This window comes from Zonotrichia leucophrys, chromosome 3 (genome assembly GCF_028769735.1).
Source record: "Zonotrichia leucophrys gambelii isolate GWCS_2022_RI chromosome 3, RI_Zleu_2.0, whole genome shotgun sequence".
NCBI classification, from domain to species: domain Eukaryota; kingdom Metazoa; phylum Chordata; class Aves; order Passeriformes; family Passerellidae; genus Zonotrichia; species Zonotrichia leucophrys.
The window spans coordinates 58,244,970-58,264,879 of NC_088172.1; the positions used below are offsets into that span (position 1 = coordinate 58,244,970).

General features: G+C 38.1%; 1 protein-coding gene across 5 annotated transcripts in view; it reads left to right on the plus strand.

Moving 5' to 3' along the window:
- Positions 1-19,910, plus strand: part of GRM1 (glutamate metabotropic receptor 1) — a 182,613-nt gene that overhangs the window by 97,705 nt on the left and 64,998 nt on the right. For all 5 annotated transcript variants that reach the window (XM_064708404.1, XM_064708406.1, XM_064708401.1 and 2 more), the window contains exon 4: positions 15,827-16,062. In XM_064708404.1, the coding sequence (XP_064564474.1) occupies positions 15,827-16,062 (236 nt within the window). The remainder of the gene's footprint in view (positions 1-15,826; positions 16,063-19,910) is intronic.

The following is a 19,910-nucleotide window of genomic DNA, read 5'->3' on the forward strand; positions in this document are numbered from 1 at the left end:
AAGTTGGTTTATGGTGATGAGATGGTATGTAGTAAAGGTGGCGTCAGAGAGGACAATGGAGCAGCAGTATCTATTTCCATTATTGTTGAATGGGCTTGTTGGTTTTAAATGAGCTTCTGTTTCAATATGAAAAAAACCCCTCCAGGCTTGGTAAATTAGACTTGTGTTTTCAAGGAAAAACAAAAAAAACCCAAACAGAAAAAAGGAGGAAATCAAATCTGTACTTACTAATCTTCATGTCTTTTATTTTTATTTCTTTAAAGAAAAAAAAGGGTTTTTTTTACAGGGAAGGCTGTCAAATGAATACTAGTATGAGCTTCTCTAAGGATTTCCTGAATACAGCATTATAGAATGTTGTCTTATCAAACCAATTCCCACCACCTACTTCTCTGCCAAACCTGCCCTGAAAAATAATCTTTGCTATTTCTGGACATTGATTAGATAGACACATAAAAAAGTAATTCCTCTGATCTCTTTGGATATCAGACAACACAGACCTAAGCTGGAATCCATTTATGTCCACAAGTTTTGAGTCCTAAGGTAGAGATTTCCCTGACAAGGTAGTAAAACCTGACCTAGTAAATATTACTTTACTTGTCTGTTAATTACATTATTTATCCCCAGAATCATTTATTGCCTTCCTATTTTCTTTGCTGGCAGAATTATGTGGCACACATAAATAACATATATAACATATATGTACCTGACTAGAATATGACAGAATGTTTTTTTTTTTTTTTGGGGGAGTGATATTTTACTTCTATAATCAAGATATAGCTTCTGTTTCCCTTCTCTTTTCTATGCAAAAATATAGTTTCCAAGTCATAATTGAATTCACAGTAAGAGTGTTATTGTGTTTTGCCACTTACGTTTTAGACAGTTCAAGCAGCTCTGTGACAAATACTGGCTCAAGCTCTAATTTTGTAGAACAGATGTATTTATTTTTTTAAATTGCTACTCAGAATACAAACATGAATTTATAGTTTAGTGGTATTTATGTGTCTTGTAGCACAGTTAAACTTAATGCTGATAGAAATAAATAACATTTTTGTAGTAATCTCATTTCTTGTACTGAGTCAGACTTCCAGGGATAGTTCTGTTTTTCCTCTGCCAAAACTGGATAGTTCCCACTAATAAAATGCCAGTCTTTCACAGCTAATTCTTTTAACTGATGCAGCATCCTAGTAGCTACTTAGTAGCATTTCAGTAGGGATAAAATGTAGTCTTCAGCGTGCAATCACTGCCTGTCCATGCAGAGATACTGCCTCTCATGCACAAAATAGTGACTGTTCCTCTGTCACTTAAATCACAGCGATATCTAGAGGCTTTCATGGAAGACTTCCATTATCTAGACAGTGTGAAAGGATGAAGGTTGTGTAGTGTAGAAAGGAAGAATAACTGGGGAAATAACAGCCAAGCAAATAAGAAAGACAAAAGGGTGGGGTTGCAAAGGATTGCTTGGCCACAGCGGGGGTCACTGTCCAGGACAGAGTGTGTGGCCCTAAATCACAATAAAGAAGACTTAGAGGACAGGTGAAAGCTGATTGGCAGAGTTCATTCCCATTCATGTAAATTCCCTTTTAGCTTTTATCTGTGGTAGCTTCATAGATGATGCAGAGTTGTCACATCTCCTCCTTCTTCCCCCAATAACAACTGCAGAGGGAAGTTCACTGCACAATTTTTAAAAAATTACTCTAATTAATTAATAAACAGTGTTTGATTTTAAGTAATGGTTAATGTGGTGGGTATTTATATTTTTATTCCCTCTTAAGTAAAACCATGTTATTTCATAAAGATACCATACCAATACTTTCTAAAGTATTTCAATACTTACTAAATATTATCAAATGGATCATTAGGTTAAATATTTTTCCTTTCCTACAAATGGAAATATGATTAATACGTATTGGGCAGGTTATGAAGTATTTATATTTCAAATTACATTGACTGTAATGTAGGAATTTACTACATTTCCTTTCCCTCTCTGCCTTTTCTTTTACTTTTAATTTACTCAGAAAATTATTTTCTTGCCAATGTCTTTGTACATATGTATTTATACACTTCTCTTTAAAACCCTCAAAATACTGACATATCTGCATTCTTTCCCTACCATTGTGTCCTTTGCCTGCCATGGACTTTCTGAAAAGCATCATGATTGAAGTGATCTTGATATTGCCCTCATATTCCTTCATTTCTCTAACTGACTGAAGTTTACTAATCTTGAGCAATCTCATTTATTTCCTTTTGTATCCCTCAGACAAGTAGGTGTTACCAGACCATAGTTAGAGGATCCGGAATCAACCCTATGGTATTCACAAGGGATAAGTAATTAGCTCTATGCAGAATTGCTGGTCGATCAAGGCTCAGGCTTCTGTAGGACTGTCCTTTGTGTCCATTCCTCCTGACTGGGCCCATTAAAATTCCCCATGCTTTAGTTCTCACTGAGATGGGAAAGAAAGAGTTTTAATGCACCCGAAATCAAATAGAGAGGAATGTATAGAACTAAGCACAGGTGGCCACCAGTAAAAGGTCAAAGGGGACTTGGGAAACTCAAACATTTGTCCTTTCTAAGACAGCAGGGAGCAGATGAAATTACTCTGCCTGTTTGGCTTTTAATCACATCCCAGGTTTCTCCTGAGGTAGCACCAACTGTGCAATCTTCCTTTACTTATGACTCACAGGACACAATACAGAAAATCTAGAGCTCTTTATCTGGCTCTCTCTGCTTTAATCAATTTTTCCTTCTTTATCCCTTCTACCTTTTTGTGAGTAACAGTCCTTGTATTCAAAGTTTCAGACTGCTATTCTTACAATAGAGTCCCACAGGAGTAATTTTATTGAAAAAGCTATTTTCATTCTCCCCCTCACATTGTTCTGTTTGGGATTTTGTTTTTCTTATTGTTATTGTTCTGCTTGGGGAATTTTTTGTTTCTTTTCTCTTAACTTGCATGTGACTTAACCTTAAATTCTGTAGGTTTTGTTGGTATTTCAATGGATGAATACCAACAAGTATTTTTTATTTTGAATGCTTCCCTAGAAGTAACTATTTTTTCTCTTATTTTCATGTATAAACATGGATTTAAAAATTTGCTTTCGGAGCTTGTTGATAGAGGTAGATTTCTATGAGTGGTTTCTTTGAGATTGATTCTAAACCTTTTGCATATCATTCAGCCATAGAGTAAAAGGAAATAACAGCACTGGGGACTTGTCACCTTCTCCATGGTTTTGAATTTCTTTTTCTTTCTTACCTTCAGGAAATGACAATGGTCCAGTTTGCTGTCTCAAGGGTCATTCTCTCTTCTGCCTGGACATGTTGAGTGTTTGTGATGACTGTAGCTGTTGTATTTGTGGGACAGAAACATTAAGCAGGCAATGTTTCCCTTCTCTATTGAAGAGATATAAAAACCATTCAGAAGGCTGAAAGCAGAATGGATGCTGAACCTGGCCACAGCACCTGGGTGTCCCTGGCTCCTCTGGGCACAGCTGGACTGAGCCCTGGCTGGCATGGCCCTGCCCAGGGCTCCCCCTCAGCTCCCAGCTCCCCCGCCCTCAAGGAATAGCTGTCCCATGCAGCATCCTGATAGCAGGCTTCACTTGACTCCATTTGGCTTTTACTCTTACACCTTTCCTTGTCCATAAATGCAGCATTTTTACTGAAGACAAGTTTCTGCACATTGCCTTTCAGATTTTCTTTGCATATCCCAATACTGCATGAAGCCGCTGACAAGTATGTGTTTTCTGTTGCTCCATGCACATTCTTCTCTGGCTGGCTTCATGAAAGGAAAAGGAAGGAGTTCTCACTGTATCTTGTAGAAGGAAAGTCAAGTTAATCTTTCACCATTGCACCTTTGTTCAAAAGCTGGACAAAATCAGGTACTATTTTTAAAAAGGTTGCTTCAGTTTTCCATTAATAAGTTGTAGCATCATCACTAATTAATAGAATTTGATCCTAGGAACACTTTGATTACTCTGGGGTCAATAGATTAATGAAATATAAAAGAAGTTTTATCTTCCTAAGTAAAAGTGTAAAACTTAATTTATAGTAGCAGATTTGTTGTCTCCCAAGTTACATGACAAGTTTCTCCCAAGTTTAACGAGACAAATTACTTAAAGGGATATTGTATATCCCTTTAAGTAATTATATATATATTGTATATATAAATATATATTGTATATATAAATATATATTGTATCCCTAAGCCTATAAGATCTCTAGGGATCTCTTTCAACATAAATTATTCCATGACTGCATAAATAAAGGGTGCAAACATAGATTCTACATAAGAAGCAAAGCCTCCATCTTTTTTTGGGACAGATGGTCATTAAGACAAGTTCCCATCAGGAAAATATCTGATATAAGAAGAGGTATCCAAACATATTGCCTTCCAATGCACTCATGTACAACTTGGGATTTAGAAGGGAAAAAGATGCCTTCTCAATCTCCAGTACAGAACTAATAAGGATTGATATGTTTTGTTCATTTTGAAATTAATCTGATCACACTGTTCTTTAATTTGGTGATTTGGTAAATTAGGCACTTTGAAGGATGGAGGCCTTCTCAGTTGTGACTTTGATGCATTTTTGTATTTTACTTAGTCTACTGAAATGTCAGTAGTTTCTTCAATGTATATTTACTTAATTTCAGTTTGGCTTGACCATATAAAAATTATATGAATCTCTCTTACTCCTGTAGTTTTAAGCATGTTCCAAGTACCTGTAAGAATACATCTAGTGTAAACAAGATTTTGGCAAATCATTCTACTCTTTCTACAGGTACATTTGTTCACAATTTTTATTAATGTTTATAAACAATAAGTGGTTTTAAATATTTTTTATTAAATCTTCAATATAAATTTTGATTAGCGTAACTTAAAATGAAACCTATCACTTTTAGTAAATCTTCACTTATGTTTACACTTGAGTAAGTCTACATACTAATAATTTTTTTAAAAGAAAAAGGCTTTAATGGCTGCTTTTTCCAATCCCTAGATAGTCAGGAGGGTAGGCAGGTATTGCTGCCTGCAAACTCAGCATTTTAATATGCACCTCACTATGGCTATTCCATGTCCCACAAGCTACAAAATGAGGTTAGTGTGAGATGCAGTAGTATAACATCCTTCTGCATGTTGGCAGGAGCCTGTGTGAACCTTTTCCTTATGCCAGTGAGTATCTGCAACCCTAGCTTTCTCAGTGATGCCAGCATGACACATGGGAGGAATAAGACTTGAACAATCTGAATGATAAACTTGTGATCTGTTCTTTAATAAGTGCATTGAAACAAGATGGCACATTTCTGCAGTTCCTCTGAGAAAGATATCTGATAATTTCCAGTTACATTCAGGGCCTTTTTGATTTTAATAAGGACTGGATACCTGAGACCTAAGTGCCTAAAAGACTGCTACTATCCTACTTTAGCTCTGCTCACTGCAGCAGGAACTCTAGGGCAGAGAGGTTAGCCAGACAGTATTGAACTATGTTTGGTTTAGACAAGCATAGGACTGTTCTTAAATGTCTTCTTTCATAAGTGTAGTGCTACAGGAATAGACACTTACACCTTTAAGACATCAGTAATTGAAGAAGGGTAAATCAAGAATATTTTTATACATTTTTAAATGCTCTCTAACATTTGCTTCAGGCCAAGTGTAATAGAGTTGTCTGAACAAAGTAGATTATAAACGAAATTCAAGTTATTACATGTGTTTAATGTTCAGCAATTGTTCATTAAATGATTGGTTAATTTTCAGGTGATTCATTATTCAAATAATTCATTGGTTTCTTGGTCTCCTGGCAGTTCATGAGCTTTTCTTTACTGACACAATATAATGCTGTGCTAGTAGGTTATTGAAGTCTAATGATTTTATTTATTCTGTGTTTATTTATTCAAGCCTTAAAGTATTACTTGATTCTCTCACTGGAATGGTTTAGGTGCTTAGGAGACTCACTAGCATAATATGAATTTGATATTTCCCATATCAATATGTTATTTCAAATGAATGACTTATAAATATTTGAGTGGAAATTACATTATTCATAAACATTCATAGTAATCTGGATGTTCAATTATGCACAGAATGTGAAAAAGAGAGAATGGAAGATGAAGACAAATTTAAAATAGTCTTGGTAAAAACAGTCATTTAGGGAGATGTGGTAACTTTGATTAATATCTTCATGGGCTTTCTGATTTTATCATGGGTTAAATCATACTTATTCTTTTGTTCTTCATTTTATACAATCTGATAGTCAAAGTCCATTTTAGTACATGTTGGTATGGACGGCTAATGGGCTCTCACCTACAGCTGCCAGGTCCTCTGCAGACACAGCTTCATTAAAGCAAAAAGAAATTCATAAACAAAGAGTGTGGAAAAGGCTTTCCAGAAACCTTGTGCAGCTATGAAAAATAGTTTACATGCAAACCATGGAGAAAGCTAATGTAAGATATGGGATGTACTCTTTAGGTCTTCATATTTAAAATTTGATTTATATTGAGAAAAGGCTTATAAATTCTGTGTATTTCTCTTAACTCTTGTAATATGAGATGGTTACAGTAAGTGATGGCTTGAGGGAATCAGCTAAAAATATAAACCCTAAAGGGAAAATTTGGATTATCCTGTGAAAGTAAACAACTATCATGGAGAAATCTAAAGGCTGTAATTCATGCTATTTTGAAAGTATGGTTTGTATGGAAATGGGATTCTAAGATGTTTCTCTATTTTCCTGTTCCTTGGCAGGACCTCAAAAAACAAAGCAAGGAGGGAAGAAAGGAACTAAACTTCCACTTTTTATGCTTGTGGTTAGGGAAGACATCTATGATTTAATATTTTCATCAATGCAAAAAATTAATATTCAAGCACCCAGCAAGATCTGATGGAGTAACATGGAGTGAAGAGGGACTTGGTGTTTACCTGATCACTTTGCTGTATTTATATATATATATATATATATATATATACACACATATTTCCATGTATTTCCAGTCTGCTTCACCTCCATGTGTTCTCTCTCTTTCCAGTCCTTCAGATCCAGCCCCAAGGCTGTAGTTGGCCAGAGTAGAGGCAGGAATGATTCCATTCCCCTTGATGGCTTTACATGGTTGTACAGAAAAGACGTCAGTCTCTAACTTTCAGGCTGGTTGGAAGAACCTGCAGGAATATTTCTTCCTAATTATCCATCCTGAAAAGGGATTGCAGTTGGGCTCTTTATAGTGGGAATGACCATCATATCCTTACTATCCATGTTCATTTTTTGGTGGAGTATTCTTGCACATATACCAAAGCAAAGCAGCAGCAAGGGGATGCAAAAAATCCCCAGGAACTGGTGCAGAGATGCACAGGGCTAAACATCTGTTTTTACATTCATGTGTATTAATAAGATGTCAAAAATCTTGGATTTCACTGGATGTGGCTGAAGTTCTGTCAGGGGAGGTTTAGGTTGGATATCAGAAAAAGGTTCTTCACCCAGAGAGTGTTTGGGCACTGGAACAGGTGCCCCAGGGAAGTGATCACAACACCAGATTGACACAATTCTAGAAGTGTTTGGACAATTCTCTCAGGGACATGGTGTGACTCTTGGGGTGTCCTGTGAAGGGCCAGGAGTTGGACTTTGATGAGCCTTGTGGGTCCCTTCCAATTCAGCTTATTCTGGTTCTGTATTTCTGTGATATTGAAGCCCTGGAGCACCTTAGATGAGGCACGATGCTAAGATTAAAGTTTCTAATTTGTGTGTGTTTGTTTAAAATTAGATATTCCTCTCTACACACATGCTTCCATTTGAAAAAGATACTGTGCTTTCATGATGCCTCATGTTATGAATTTCAAACATGCAGTGCAAGGATTTAATCCACTTGTCAGTCTGTGGTGAAAGCATGTGCATCCCTTTTGAAAAATCAGCCATTGCCTTAGACAATACATGAATGGCAGCTGATTTTCCAAGATATACAGCATTGTGCACCCTTGAGAACAGTAAAACCTTTCCTGCATAAAAGCAGCAACTACATTTAAAAATGCCAAACGTATCAAGAGTCTTCACAGTAAAGACTCTCCAAGATATTGCCTGCATGATAGGCAGTGAAATTACATTATGCAAATTGCATGCAAATATATGCACCACATATGATAATTAAAACCTTTGTAAATACATATTTGCAAAATACAATCCATCATGGTCCACAAGGTTATAATCTACATTTTTAAATGAACAGTGCAAAAACTTTGAACATTTACATGAAAGTGAATGATGATAATTTGAAACATTGTGAACTGTCATTTACCAACTTTAGATTCTTTACAGAGTGTCATTCATTAAAAAAAAAATCTCTGATTGATTAAATAAAAGATTCAAGCCCTACCAACACTTTTTGTTTGTGTGAAATATAATAACTAATGTGCTACTGTGACTGAGCTTTCAGTAATCATGAATGGGAAGTGAAAAATGTTTTACGCAATGTCATGAAGCAGAACCTGACAAGGACAAAAATTTTACTAAGAAATGTGGCAAATCACTTCCAGGAAACGGTCTTGGAATTATTTTTAAACTTTTTAAACTTCTCATGTCAATTTCTCTCAAGAAATAGCACCTCCTGTAGGACATTAGAATTGAAACCATGATGGGTACACCGTGCTGTCTCAAATGGAGCAGGGTTAACTGGTAAATCATACCAGTCTCTTCTTCAGTAATTCTGATCCTTGACATGCTCTTCAGTCTCAGTCTAAAATCTGTGCAGTCTGGCACCAAATGCTCCTCTTGTACCTTCTTTTGTGTGTGCATGACATCGTCAAGGCAGCAGTCTTCTGTTTACTTTTTGCTTTCTAAAGCTTTCCCAGAAGGAGCTTCTGTGGTTTTCTTCTTATGCTTCCAGTGTGCAGAACCAATATTCCCATGCTTTCAGTTAATTTTAGTTAAGAGTGACCTATGGAGGTGAGCAAACTGCAGAAATATAAAGGCTGGAATTCAGGATACATTTGACCCCTGCCGAGTTTGTGGGAAAAGGAAACAGATATGAATCCCAAAGTACCTTGTGACACTGTGGTTGAGAAAGACAGGGAGCTAGGGAAGGTGATGACTCCCACCTATCTCCATCCGTACATGCAGGAGCCAAACCACTGGACTATATTGAGGCCTACAGCAGAGGAGGCTTTTCCAGCTTTCTGCTTTTGTGAGACCTCACCTGGAGTACTGTGTCCAGCTCTGGGGACCCAGAAGGTTTTGGACCTGTTGGAGCAAGTTCAGAGGAGGCCAGCAAGATGATCAGAGGGATGGCGCTCCACCACTGTGAAGACAGGTTGAGAGTTATTAAACCTGGGGAAGAGGAGACTTCAGAGCCTATTGCACCTTTCAGCACCTAAAGATGGCCTACAATAAAATGTAGAGAAAATTTTTACAAGGGCTTGTACTGATAGGACAGGAAGGATTGGTTTTAAACTGAAAAAAGGTGGGTTTAGATAGGATATTAGGAACAAGTTATTTATTGTGAAAGTGGTGAGACACTCCCAGAGGTTTCCCAGAGAACCTGGGGATACCCCATTCCTCAAAATCTTTCAGGTTAAACTGGATGTGACTTTGAGTAACCTAGTCTAGTGAAAGGTGTCCCTGCCCATGGCAGGAGGGCTGGAGCTAGATGACTTTTAAGGTCCCTTACAATCCAAGCCGTTCCATGATTGTATGTTATCACCTATTTGTCTTCCTTTCAGCTGAGAAAATTTAGTGAACTTGATTCATCTGGTTTTGAGGAGGTCAGTCAGTTGCCAGCAGGGCTCAGGTTACAAACTGACAATACACAGCCTTTCAGCCTGCTCTTGTCAGCAGTGACATACAGGCTTATCTGTAGCCACGGGGCTAATTTCCTAATGTTGCTAGGATTATAACACAGGTGAAAGTAAAACTATGCTTTTTAAAAGTTCCTGGTTGGCAACTAAAGAAAGGTCTCCCACTTTTCAATACAAGTGTGTCATTCTGGGGAATTAGCTAAATGAGTAAGTGCCAAAAAAGGCCTTTTGTTTCCCATGTTTGCAACAATACTTATTAGCAATAATGATCAGCACCCTTTAGCTGACATTGCTGACTGCGGGGATTGACTGACAACGCACATGCCTAAGGAGGAAAGTCACTTTCTGAGTTGCTGACTTGTGAGTATTGGACAGTCTCAATTTCCTTTACATAGCACCTTCTGTTTAAGGCATGTCTCACACAGACACTGAGTATCTTTGGTAGTGCTCCTTATTGCCAGAAAATAGGCCCATCCTCCTTCACAATAAGGTAGTTGTGTTTTTTCTTCACATCAGGCTGGTGAAATAAAGGATTCTTTTAAAAAAATCTATTCCCAGAAGAAGGCAGCGGAGCAGTCAGCTACAGAGCTGTTTATGAGTAACTCTGGGCCTGATTCTACCACCTATGATCATAGCAAGTGGCAACACTATGTTTTTTTTCTTTTTCCTATGAAATTATTCCACTTGCCACACTGCTACCTTTTGGGTTGGCCTTATGCTGAGCTCTGTTTCCATCCATTCTGCCAGTAAAGAAGAGGAGTTATACAACTCTTGCATGCAGACAGGAGAATGTGTGCAGGCTTTTCCAGTGGGATGCTGTCAGAAAAGACTTCTGTAAAATGAGAGAGTGAAATTTGCAGCTTCCAAGTCTGACCAGCTCTAGAAATTGAGACCACCAGTATTTGCCAGAATCAAATAACAAATTATTTAAGTGCTACTTAGCACTATTTTGGGTTTTGTAGCACTTTGAAATATCTCTACATAAGCAGTGTCTGACTACTCCACAGAAGAACAGTTTTGCAAAAAGTATTTGCAATTAAAATGTCCAGCCTTTTAAAAACATATATAATCCAGCATATAAGATTTGTTTTAAAAAATACAGCTATTAACGTATCAACAAAATGTCTTGGCACTTGATTGAATGTTGAATTCTCTGAGTGGTGCTGTCCTCATACTTAAATGCATTAGAAGTTTGACAGAACAGCAGGCCAGCTGGCAGCCTTGAGACTGTGGTAAGAAGGCATTCAGCACGGGCCTCTGCAGGGACATATATCAACATGACAGGGGAGGTGTACTGGCATGGACTTTAATTTTGTGGAAATGAGGCAAGGCACGAATGTAGATTCTGAGCCTTTTGTGTGACAGTTATGGTCACGTAGTTCTCTGCCACCCTGTTTGAATGGGATAGCTGTAGGGAACTGCTGTGAAGGTTGAATACTTGAAACTAAAGAGATAGAAATCATGTTAATATGATTGACTTATTTGGTTTTATAATGACAAGAATATCTGATGTAGGCAGAAGGATTATTACAGAAATAATTCATTTAGCATTTAAAAGGGCTTCCTGCTCTTAATTTCTTCTCTTTTATAACTTGTCCATTAAGAAAGAAAATATCTCATAATGAATAAAAACTTCTTAAGAAAACATAACCTCAGCTAATTCAAAAGGGAGTTGCAGCTCTCCAGTCAGAGGACTCTAAATCATTTGCCCTCTATAGCTTTGGACAGTCAGATCAAACAATTCAAGAGTGCAGGGATCAAATTGCCAGTCAGTATCCATGACTGACAAATGTGTTCCATTTTCTTTACCTGTGAAAGGATGCTAACTCGACAATAATCTCAGGGAAAGCAGTCCTCATAAACAATAGTGTGTTTACTTTTGTGGGTTTGCCTGTTTGGAAAAAGCATCTGGATGAGTAACTCTCTGAGCACTGTGCTGAGAAACAAAGAGCTGCTGCTGCATCACTTAAGAGTTAAGCCCTGAAGAGATGAAAATAGAAAAGCTGATTGCTGGTTGTCTCATCAGCCCTTGTGAAAAGCAGCTGACAGTATTCATGTTTGGAAGAGGAGAGGAAATTGGAAATCCATTCCATTTCTCCCGGTGTTTCAGTCACAAGAATATATGTGACTGCAGTTTAAAAAATATAGAGAGGCTAAGATGCTTAAGCCACAATTCAGTGATGTCCATTGTCACATATTAACAGAACAGTAAAGTGATTGGGAAAAAAAAGCTTTGTTTCTTCAAATCTCATCTGTGATAGTGGTAACTAGGACTTCTGATCCTCTGGGGTAGCTTTGAGCTTTTTCCCTTTCCACTTGATTTTTGTTTGTGAGTGAACACTGAAATGTGGATTTGGTATCATTAATATCAGCCACCAGACTGGGACTTGGACCAAGAGCAGCTTGGGAATATCAGTGACCATTTTTACTGTGATAAACACCAGAAAACCACAACAAAAGCTGTTCTTTCTCTCCTAAGAGAGAAAAAAGAGTGGTTGCCAGTTTGACACCCACATGCTTTTCCCTCCCTCACTGTTTCTGTCATCACACTTGAAACTCCCTCACAGAGCTTCAGATCAACAGTTGCACAAGGTACCCAGCACCGTTCAAGGCTAGATTGTCACACACATGGACACTTCCCAGGGGTGGCAGTTTGGGTAATGGATATTGGGCCACCTCCTGAAATCTCTAGCAAAGGCACAGAAAAACAGGCTAGCAAAAAGTGCTGTGTGTAGTGCTACTTGCTATTCAGCAAGATGAAAGGAGGATAGTAGGTGGAATGTTCTTGTTCTGACAACAAAAGAATAGTATGTGCTTCCTATTTAAAATGAAATTTCATTTTTATGTTGACTCAGCTATTGGTCTTTGGTTCTGTCATTGTCATCTGACCATCAGTATCATGCTGTCACCAAGCAATAAAAATATAATTTTTTTCCCCACCATCTTCTAGACCACTATTCATTTGTTCATATGACACCAGGGGTGCAGTGCTTCCAGACAATCTTTTTAAAATGTGTATAAACAGCAAAAAGGTGTTATAACAGGATCTTGGACCTCTAATAATCCCCCCACAGCTGCAGGGAGGGCTGCACATCCCACTTAGGGCAAATTTCACCTCAGTCAGCCTGCAGCTGCCAGGATGGCATGGATCCCCTAAGAAACCAGAGGCCTCTTCTTTGCTTCCTTGATTTTACTGAAAGTAGAACTAAGCTCCCATATGAGCTTCAATACCCATGAACCATTTTTTCTCTCATTCAAGTGATTTTTCTTCACATTTTGCTGAGGATGAGACTTATCAGACAGATTTAACAATTTGAGGAAGCTGAAACGAGAATAAAAAATATTTGGAGCCAGAAAGAGACAAAGAAACATTAGGTGACAAACTGTGTTCCAGTTTAGGGGAACTTTTCAATGAGCTGCCCTTAGAGGACTCAAAATACACTTTCTCTTGTTTTGTTCCATTTTGTCTTTGGAATTTATGTGGCCATTTTCCAAGCTAAACATATTGGGGAAGGGGAGAGGAAAATAAATAACTATTTTTTGGCTGATAGGAATCCAAGCAGTAGCAAAACTACCTCATTTCAACAAGGTCTTTTAAAAAATGGCTCAATTTACTTAATTCTTATGTCTTGCTAATGTTTCTGCTTGAGTCTACCATTTGAAAGCCAAAAATATTGTGACAAATAATGAGATAATTAAGTAATTAGGAGCTAATTACTCATACTGTAAGAGTGATCTCTTTCTTACTTTTCCCCCACATAAGAAAAAATAAATATTATGCCTTTTTCTCCTCTCTAGTGAAAATTTCCATTCAAGAAATCTAGAAAGTTAATTATCATGGTTTTACCTTTGTATAGGTTATCTAGACCAGGATTACCTAGACCATGGTCTGTCATGAAGAAGCCAGGAGAGCATGGTACATTTTATTGTTTGTCCTCAGCATATGGACAAGGGGAGAGTGGGGTGATGCAGAGAAGCTGAACCATGGCATCTTTCCCTCTCCAGAATTTCAGGCAGTCTGTTGGGGCAGGGAGCAGGGATGGACAAATTGTAGGTTTGTAACTCTGTGCACCCCTGAGGCAATTCAAGTGCAGCTGTCAGGCCAAGGCTGAGCCAGGTGGGTGTCACTTGGGCTGTATTGGCACAAGACACTGAGTAACCTGCACCCCAGGCTGTGGGAAGAAGTGACCAGCAGCTTCTGACAGGTTCAGCTTGACAGAGTCCTTTTGAGACACTTCCAAAATCTCTGCCTCCCTCCTGTGACCTACACCCTGCATCTACCCCAGCTCTTTGCTTTTATACTGTGTTTGATATGCAACAGGCACATGTGTGTATCTCATGCTGTATGAAGATATTTGTCAGCGGTTTGTAAACTCAGAAATTGTGGGTGGTTCTACTGCAAGGCCTTGGCAAAGGGGGAAACAGAGGAGGAATCCTGCCTCAAAGATGCCATGGAGTGCCATCTTAAAATATAGATTTTGAGATACTGAGACTAGGTTGAAAGGAATGTATTGATTACTCTGCACTGCTAGATGCTCCATGTCTCAAATAACTTCCATAATAGAGTCATGTGTTGTAATTGAGATGTGGAAAGAATTTACTACATGGATTTTCCTGTATTTTCATGGAAAACTGCCATTTTCTTTCTGTGTCCTTAGAGCAGAGATGCAGCAGTTAATGTGAATGCCAACTAAACCATGCAGCTGTTTAGTGTGGTGGCTGACGGCCAAAAGCTCACACATGTCCAGTACATAGTCACTTTAAAGCTGTTTGACCAGGACTGTGACAAAGCTTGCTACTTCAAATCATCTATATTTTCTTTTGTGGTGATCCAGGCACACCTGCGCTGAGTGTCTCATAAATGCCCTCAGCTGGTAATGGTCTGCACCACAGCACTCTTCTCAAGGCTGTGTGTAAAAGGCTTCTAACAAAGACCTTCTTTCAGTCTGTCTGGAATTCAGGATGCAATTCTCTTTTGGGTGAATCTGAGACTTCTCTCAGTGGTGAATTGCATTTTACCTCTTGAGCTCTTTGCTGCTGGAAGTGCTTCATCTGTCTGCTATTCACAGAAGCAGTGCAGCTGATTTCATTCTGAATGCAATAGACCTGGATCTGAGGTGCCAGAATAATCTATTTCTCCCATTATATGCCCAGCATTTTAAGATTAAGCAATGTCTGACTTATATTTGCACTTAAATTAGACTGTAAAAGCATTGTTCTTGGGGGATGCTAATAAGAACTGCAGAATGACACTAAATCAATGGGCACTTAAAGAAGGAGAGAAAAAACTTAAGAACTAAACTAAAGCTCAGATGCTAAGCCCAATGGACTTTATTCAAACCTGTTAAGATAGACTTTCCATGAAATAATATTGTCAAGAAAGAGCTTTATCTTCAGGTTTTCAAAAGCATCTCATATTTGAAAAACAGGGAAGTAAAGCAGAAAGCCATTTTTCTTAATGAAAAATAAAAAATAAAAAAAATTAAAAAGAAGAAGGATGTGGGGGAAAAAAAGGCATTTTATCACAAATCCTATGCAGCGGGAGAATAGCATTTGGTTTTCTTTCTGGTTTGGTTGAGTAGTCTTACTTCATTCTCTTCCAACAGAATGCAATTCTCATGTCATGTGATTTGAATTGCTCTTCCACCTGTATGATCCATACATGCTGAGGTCTATTTTGAAAAAAAAAAAAATCCAGAATTCTAGCTTGTTTTCCTTTTTAGCAACAGTAATTTTCTGTTTCCACCTCTTACAGGACAACAGAAATTAAGTAGAATCTCTTCAGTCACAGAGATATCACAGCACAAGCTATGCCTAAATAGCCTTTTCAGAAGGACAAGGATAAAACCTCATTATTCTGGATGAGTTAATGAGGACTCTGCACAAAATCAGTCAGACTGCTCATTACAAGTCTCTATCACTCTGCTTTTTCTGCCTGGATTTTACATCTTCAGATTCCCCATTAATCACTTCCTTCCAAGGGTGCCGGCCTGCCTTTGGCTGGTGGCTTTTCCAAAACCAGCTTTCTGTCTTTGTGTAATAAGCGGCTTTTTGCCTCTTTTCAGTGATGGCTGGGCAGACAGAGATGAGGTCATCGAAGGCTACGAACCCGAAGCAAATGGAGGCATCACTATCAAGCTGCAGTCTCCTGAGGTGCTGGCCTTCGATGATTACTACCTGAAGCTGCGGCTGGACACCAACACCCGCAACCCCTGGTTTCCCGAGTTCTGGCAGCACAGGTTCCAGTGCCGCATCCCAGGGCACCCGCTGGAGAATCCCAACTTCCAGAAGAATTGCACTGGTAACTTGTCAAACATTTCAAATATTTTTCCGGTTTTTGAATCTGTGCTCTGGCAAAAAAATTCTCCTTGGTTCTGGTTTGGGTTTTTCTTGTTGTCGTTTTATTGGCTTTTTGTTTGGTTTTTAATTAAATGTTTGGTTTTGGGTTTTTTTGTTTATTTTGTGAAAAGAAAGACGGTGACCTCAAATTGAACAGATTATAATCCCAGCTCTAGTGGGACTATATCTGGTGCTTGTTGCACAGCCTTCTCTCAATTTAGTTCTGCTTTGTTATAGACCAACTTGCTACCATTTTATGTTTTAGGGCTATGCTAAGTCTGAGTGCCCAAGTCTGTAATATGGCTTGTAAAAAATAGAGACATGAAATTTCAACAAAAATATGAACAAATTTATACTTTCTTTCCTCAAAGTCATCTTTTCTGATAACTGAGGAATCAGGAAATTCACAGACAATATTACAGCAGAAAACCAATTTTAGAGAAAATTTATGAATTTTAAATTTGGCCAGTCATCTGCTTTACCTTTTTTTTTTCTTCTTAACCTATTAAAACATATGCAGTTTGTTTCTACTATATAGCATCTACATAAAAAACATGTTTTACACAAGGAAGTAAGTCTTACCTCATGGCAAGTGAAGTGTACCTCTGCATAGATAATTTTTCTCTTCCATTCAGAATCTGAGAAAATGAGCTAAATATTTCAGTAAGATTAAATTTATTAGTAAATTAAGTGAGAGATAATTACATTTCTATGAAATATTTCCTGAATTATTTTTGCCAATATTTTCTTTGTAGCTTGCAAATATTTAATTTGTAGTCGAAAATATATACTTGATGGTAAGGAAGTTATTTCCTTAGAAACAAAACTAATGAAGCCTTACTTTTCATCCATTTCTTTCATATTCTTTACATTTTGACCTCCTGTATCCCCCAGCAGAAATCTCAGTTAGTCTCCTTATGCTCTCTGAGCTGCATTCCCATAGTTTCTAGTTCTTCCCTTTTCCATCAGTAATAATTCCTAATAAGGACTTCCACAGTCCCTTTTGTTTCTCCCCTGTTCTATTCACCATTGAGGCACATCACCAAATACTGTCCCTGGCTTTAAACAGGACTGATGTGCTGACTGGCAGCCAGGCTGGCCTGTCTGGGTGCTGAGGGACTAATAGCAGGCCAGACAGGCTAAATCCATACTGAGTTTATAGTGATAATTTTTCCTCAAATGAGTTGCTAACTTTAGACTTTAGCAAAATGTTGATTTTTTTTTTGGTGTAAATATTTAGTCTGCTTTAGAAATGCTTCAGCTCAGACAAAGAAGTTGATATAGGCCAACAGGGGCAAAAATTGCTAAGGAGAGTTGAGTGATTTATGCACAGTGCAAATGCACAGGCTTCTTTTGTAAGAAAAGAAATTTAAAATTGCATGGTTTTGTACACAAATACATTTCATGCTGATGAACAAAGGTTCAATTTCAAGACATCTCAGCAGCTGTTATAAACATAGGTAGTTTGTTATCTAGCCTCTCTTTGGTTATGAAACTAAAAACTTGATTCTGAACTTTCATAGTCAGTTTTTATCTGGTGTATCAAAGGCAAGGGAACTCCCCACATGGTGACTTCAAAATGGCCAGCGTGGGGTATTTCTGCACAGAATGCGTAGGTGAGCTTCCAGACAGTGATTGCTGTAGACTCTAAAATTGTACTTAAGCCAAAAGAGAAAAAGTTAAGAAAATCATGGAAGAAAAGTAGTGGAGGCAATTTTATTAAGAAAATGTCTTACCCCAAACTTTTCAGGATATCCCAGGTTTGAAGTCACTGGACATGGGAGGAGCTCTGAAGAGGCATCATCACATGCCTGCCCAGTGTTCTGGGTTCTCAAGGTGTCAGGGGCCACTAAATTCTGATAATACTAGTGAAACACAAAATCATTTATCTGCATTGGCAGACTCTGACAGTTAATAGTGTCAAGTCAGGCATTCAGACATCTTTCCCTCCTCTAGAAAGCTGTCAATTTTTGCATGAAGCCTCAAAATATGTGATACTTCTTAGGCTTTGCTGAAAAGCAGCCAGCTCTTAAATTTTGTGGTCTACCACTGACAACCCTCAGGCTTACCACACACAACTAAAAAAATCCATAAATGTCTCAAGTCTCCAAAGGGAAGCATCACAAGATATCTTTCCCAATAATGACATACCTACAGAATCAAGAGATCTCCATGTCCCCAGCAAATCTGTGGGCAATACAATACTTATTTTTACTTAACTACACAGATCTGACTGCTGACTGTCTGGCACCACCAAAGCTTTCTGTGAACATATCTTTATCTGACATTTCTGGAAGGTTAAGAATGTCACTTTAAACACTAGCAGTTTCAAAGCTGTTTGGTGGAGACACTCTCCAAGGAGGTCTAGTATGACAGTGCCAAGAAACCGCCTTCTTCATCTCTCACAGGTTTGGAGGCAGGACTTTTCACAAACTCTCTGTTAAAAAAAGGAGTCTCTTCCTTCACAAAGTATCTCTGTACACAAATTTGAAGGAGAAAAATCCATTATGCTCAATAAACAATAAGCACTAATATATGAAACCCATTAAAAATGCCAATAGATGATGTGAATAGTTCTGGTACTACAAATTTAAGTACTGCTGCCACTCCTGCATCACCCTAGGAAAATAACCAGTAGCCAGTACTGGTATCAAGCACCTTATCTCCAGTATATCTAGGAGCTTTTTGTCCTACCTCAATATTCCTATGCAAAAGCACGTAGGGCCATGTATCATGGAAAAAGCTGAGTCTCCTGTGGTCCCAGGAATCCATGCACATTATTAACAGGTGTTGTGACTATCTCTGGGTCATGACCTCCTTTGTATTACAGAAGTGCTCTGTTAGTCCTTACTGAGAACAAAACACACCCATACTTTAACACAGACAGCAATTACCAAAGGCAATACTGCTCACGTTTGTTTTCCATGTCTGGAGAGCTAACATCTCAGGAAACTATATAATGAAAAAAAGAACTATGTGCAAAAGTTCTTGTGATAGGCAAGCATAGTTTAATTGTATTTACACAGCAAGGGGTTTCCTAGGAGCAGACAGAGGCAAGAAAAAAAATAGAAAAGACACTGCTGTTCTTTGAATACCTTATTAAAATATATTCACAATATTTCAACCAATGTTTTGAAAAGGAGCTTAATAGCAAAGTTTGTATCTGTTGAGATTTTTCAGTTACTGCCTGCCCATTATAATTTACTGGCATACAATCTAATCAGTTTACTGAGTAATTTATTCAAAATTGCCACTGGCATGTGAGGTTCAATTTTTATCATTCATGGATAGGCAAGGACTTCTCCTCGAGCAATTACAGCTGCTGCATCTGCAATTTCTCACACCCTATTACTGTTGATTCAGCATTAGCTCAGGATTGCATACTCCCTGTGAAACAAGGGAAAGCTAGTTCCTAGAAATCTCCCTTCTCTGATGACAGGAGTTACTGCTGGAATTCCCTCATTCAGTCTCTGAGGAGACTGTTGTCCTTCAGAAGGTCTCATATTGCACTGAGCCCTGAATGCACATGCATATTTTGGGGGAAAAAAAAAAAAGTGTATCTGCTCTAAGCACTATTGGAAGGACACAAGTCCGAGTGTGCTCTACTCCATGAAGGCTATAGGATGCCTAACAGTTTGCCACAATTTCATAATAGCTCATCTGGATTACTAGAACTAAGTAGTAGTAGCAAAAAATTCTTGGGAAGAGAAGAAATCCATCAAGACTATTGCAGTTACTGCTCATTTAGGTCATCTCTTCTTGCAAAAATTAAACAACTTTCTTTTCCCACTTGGGTGGCAGCCAAATGAG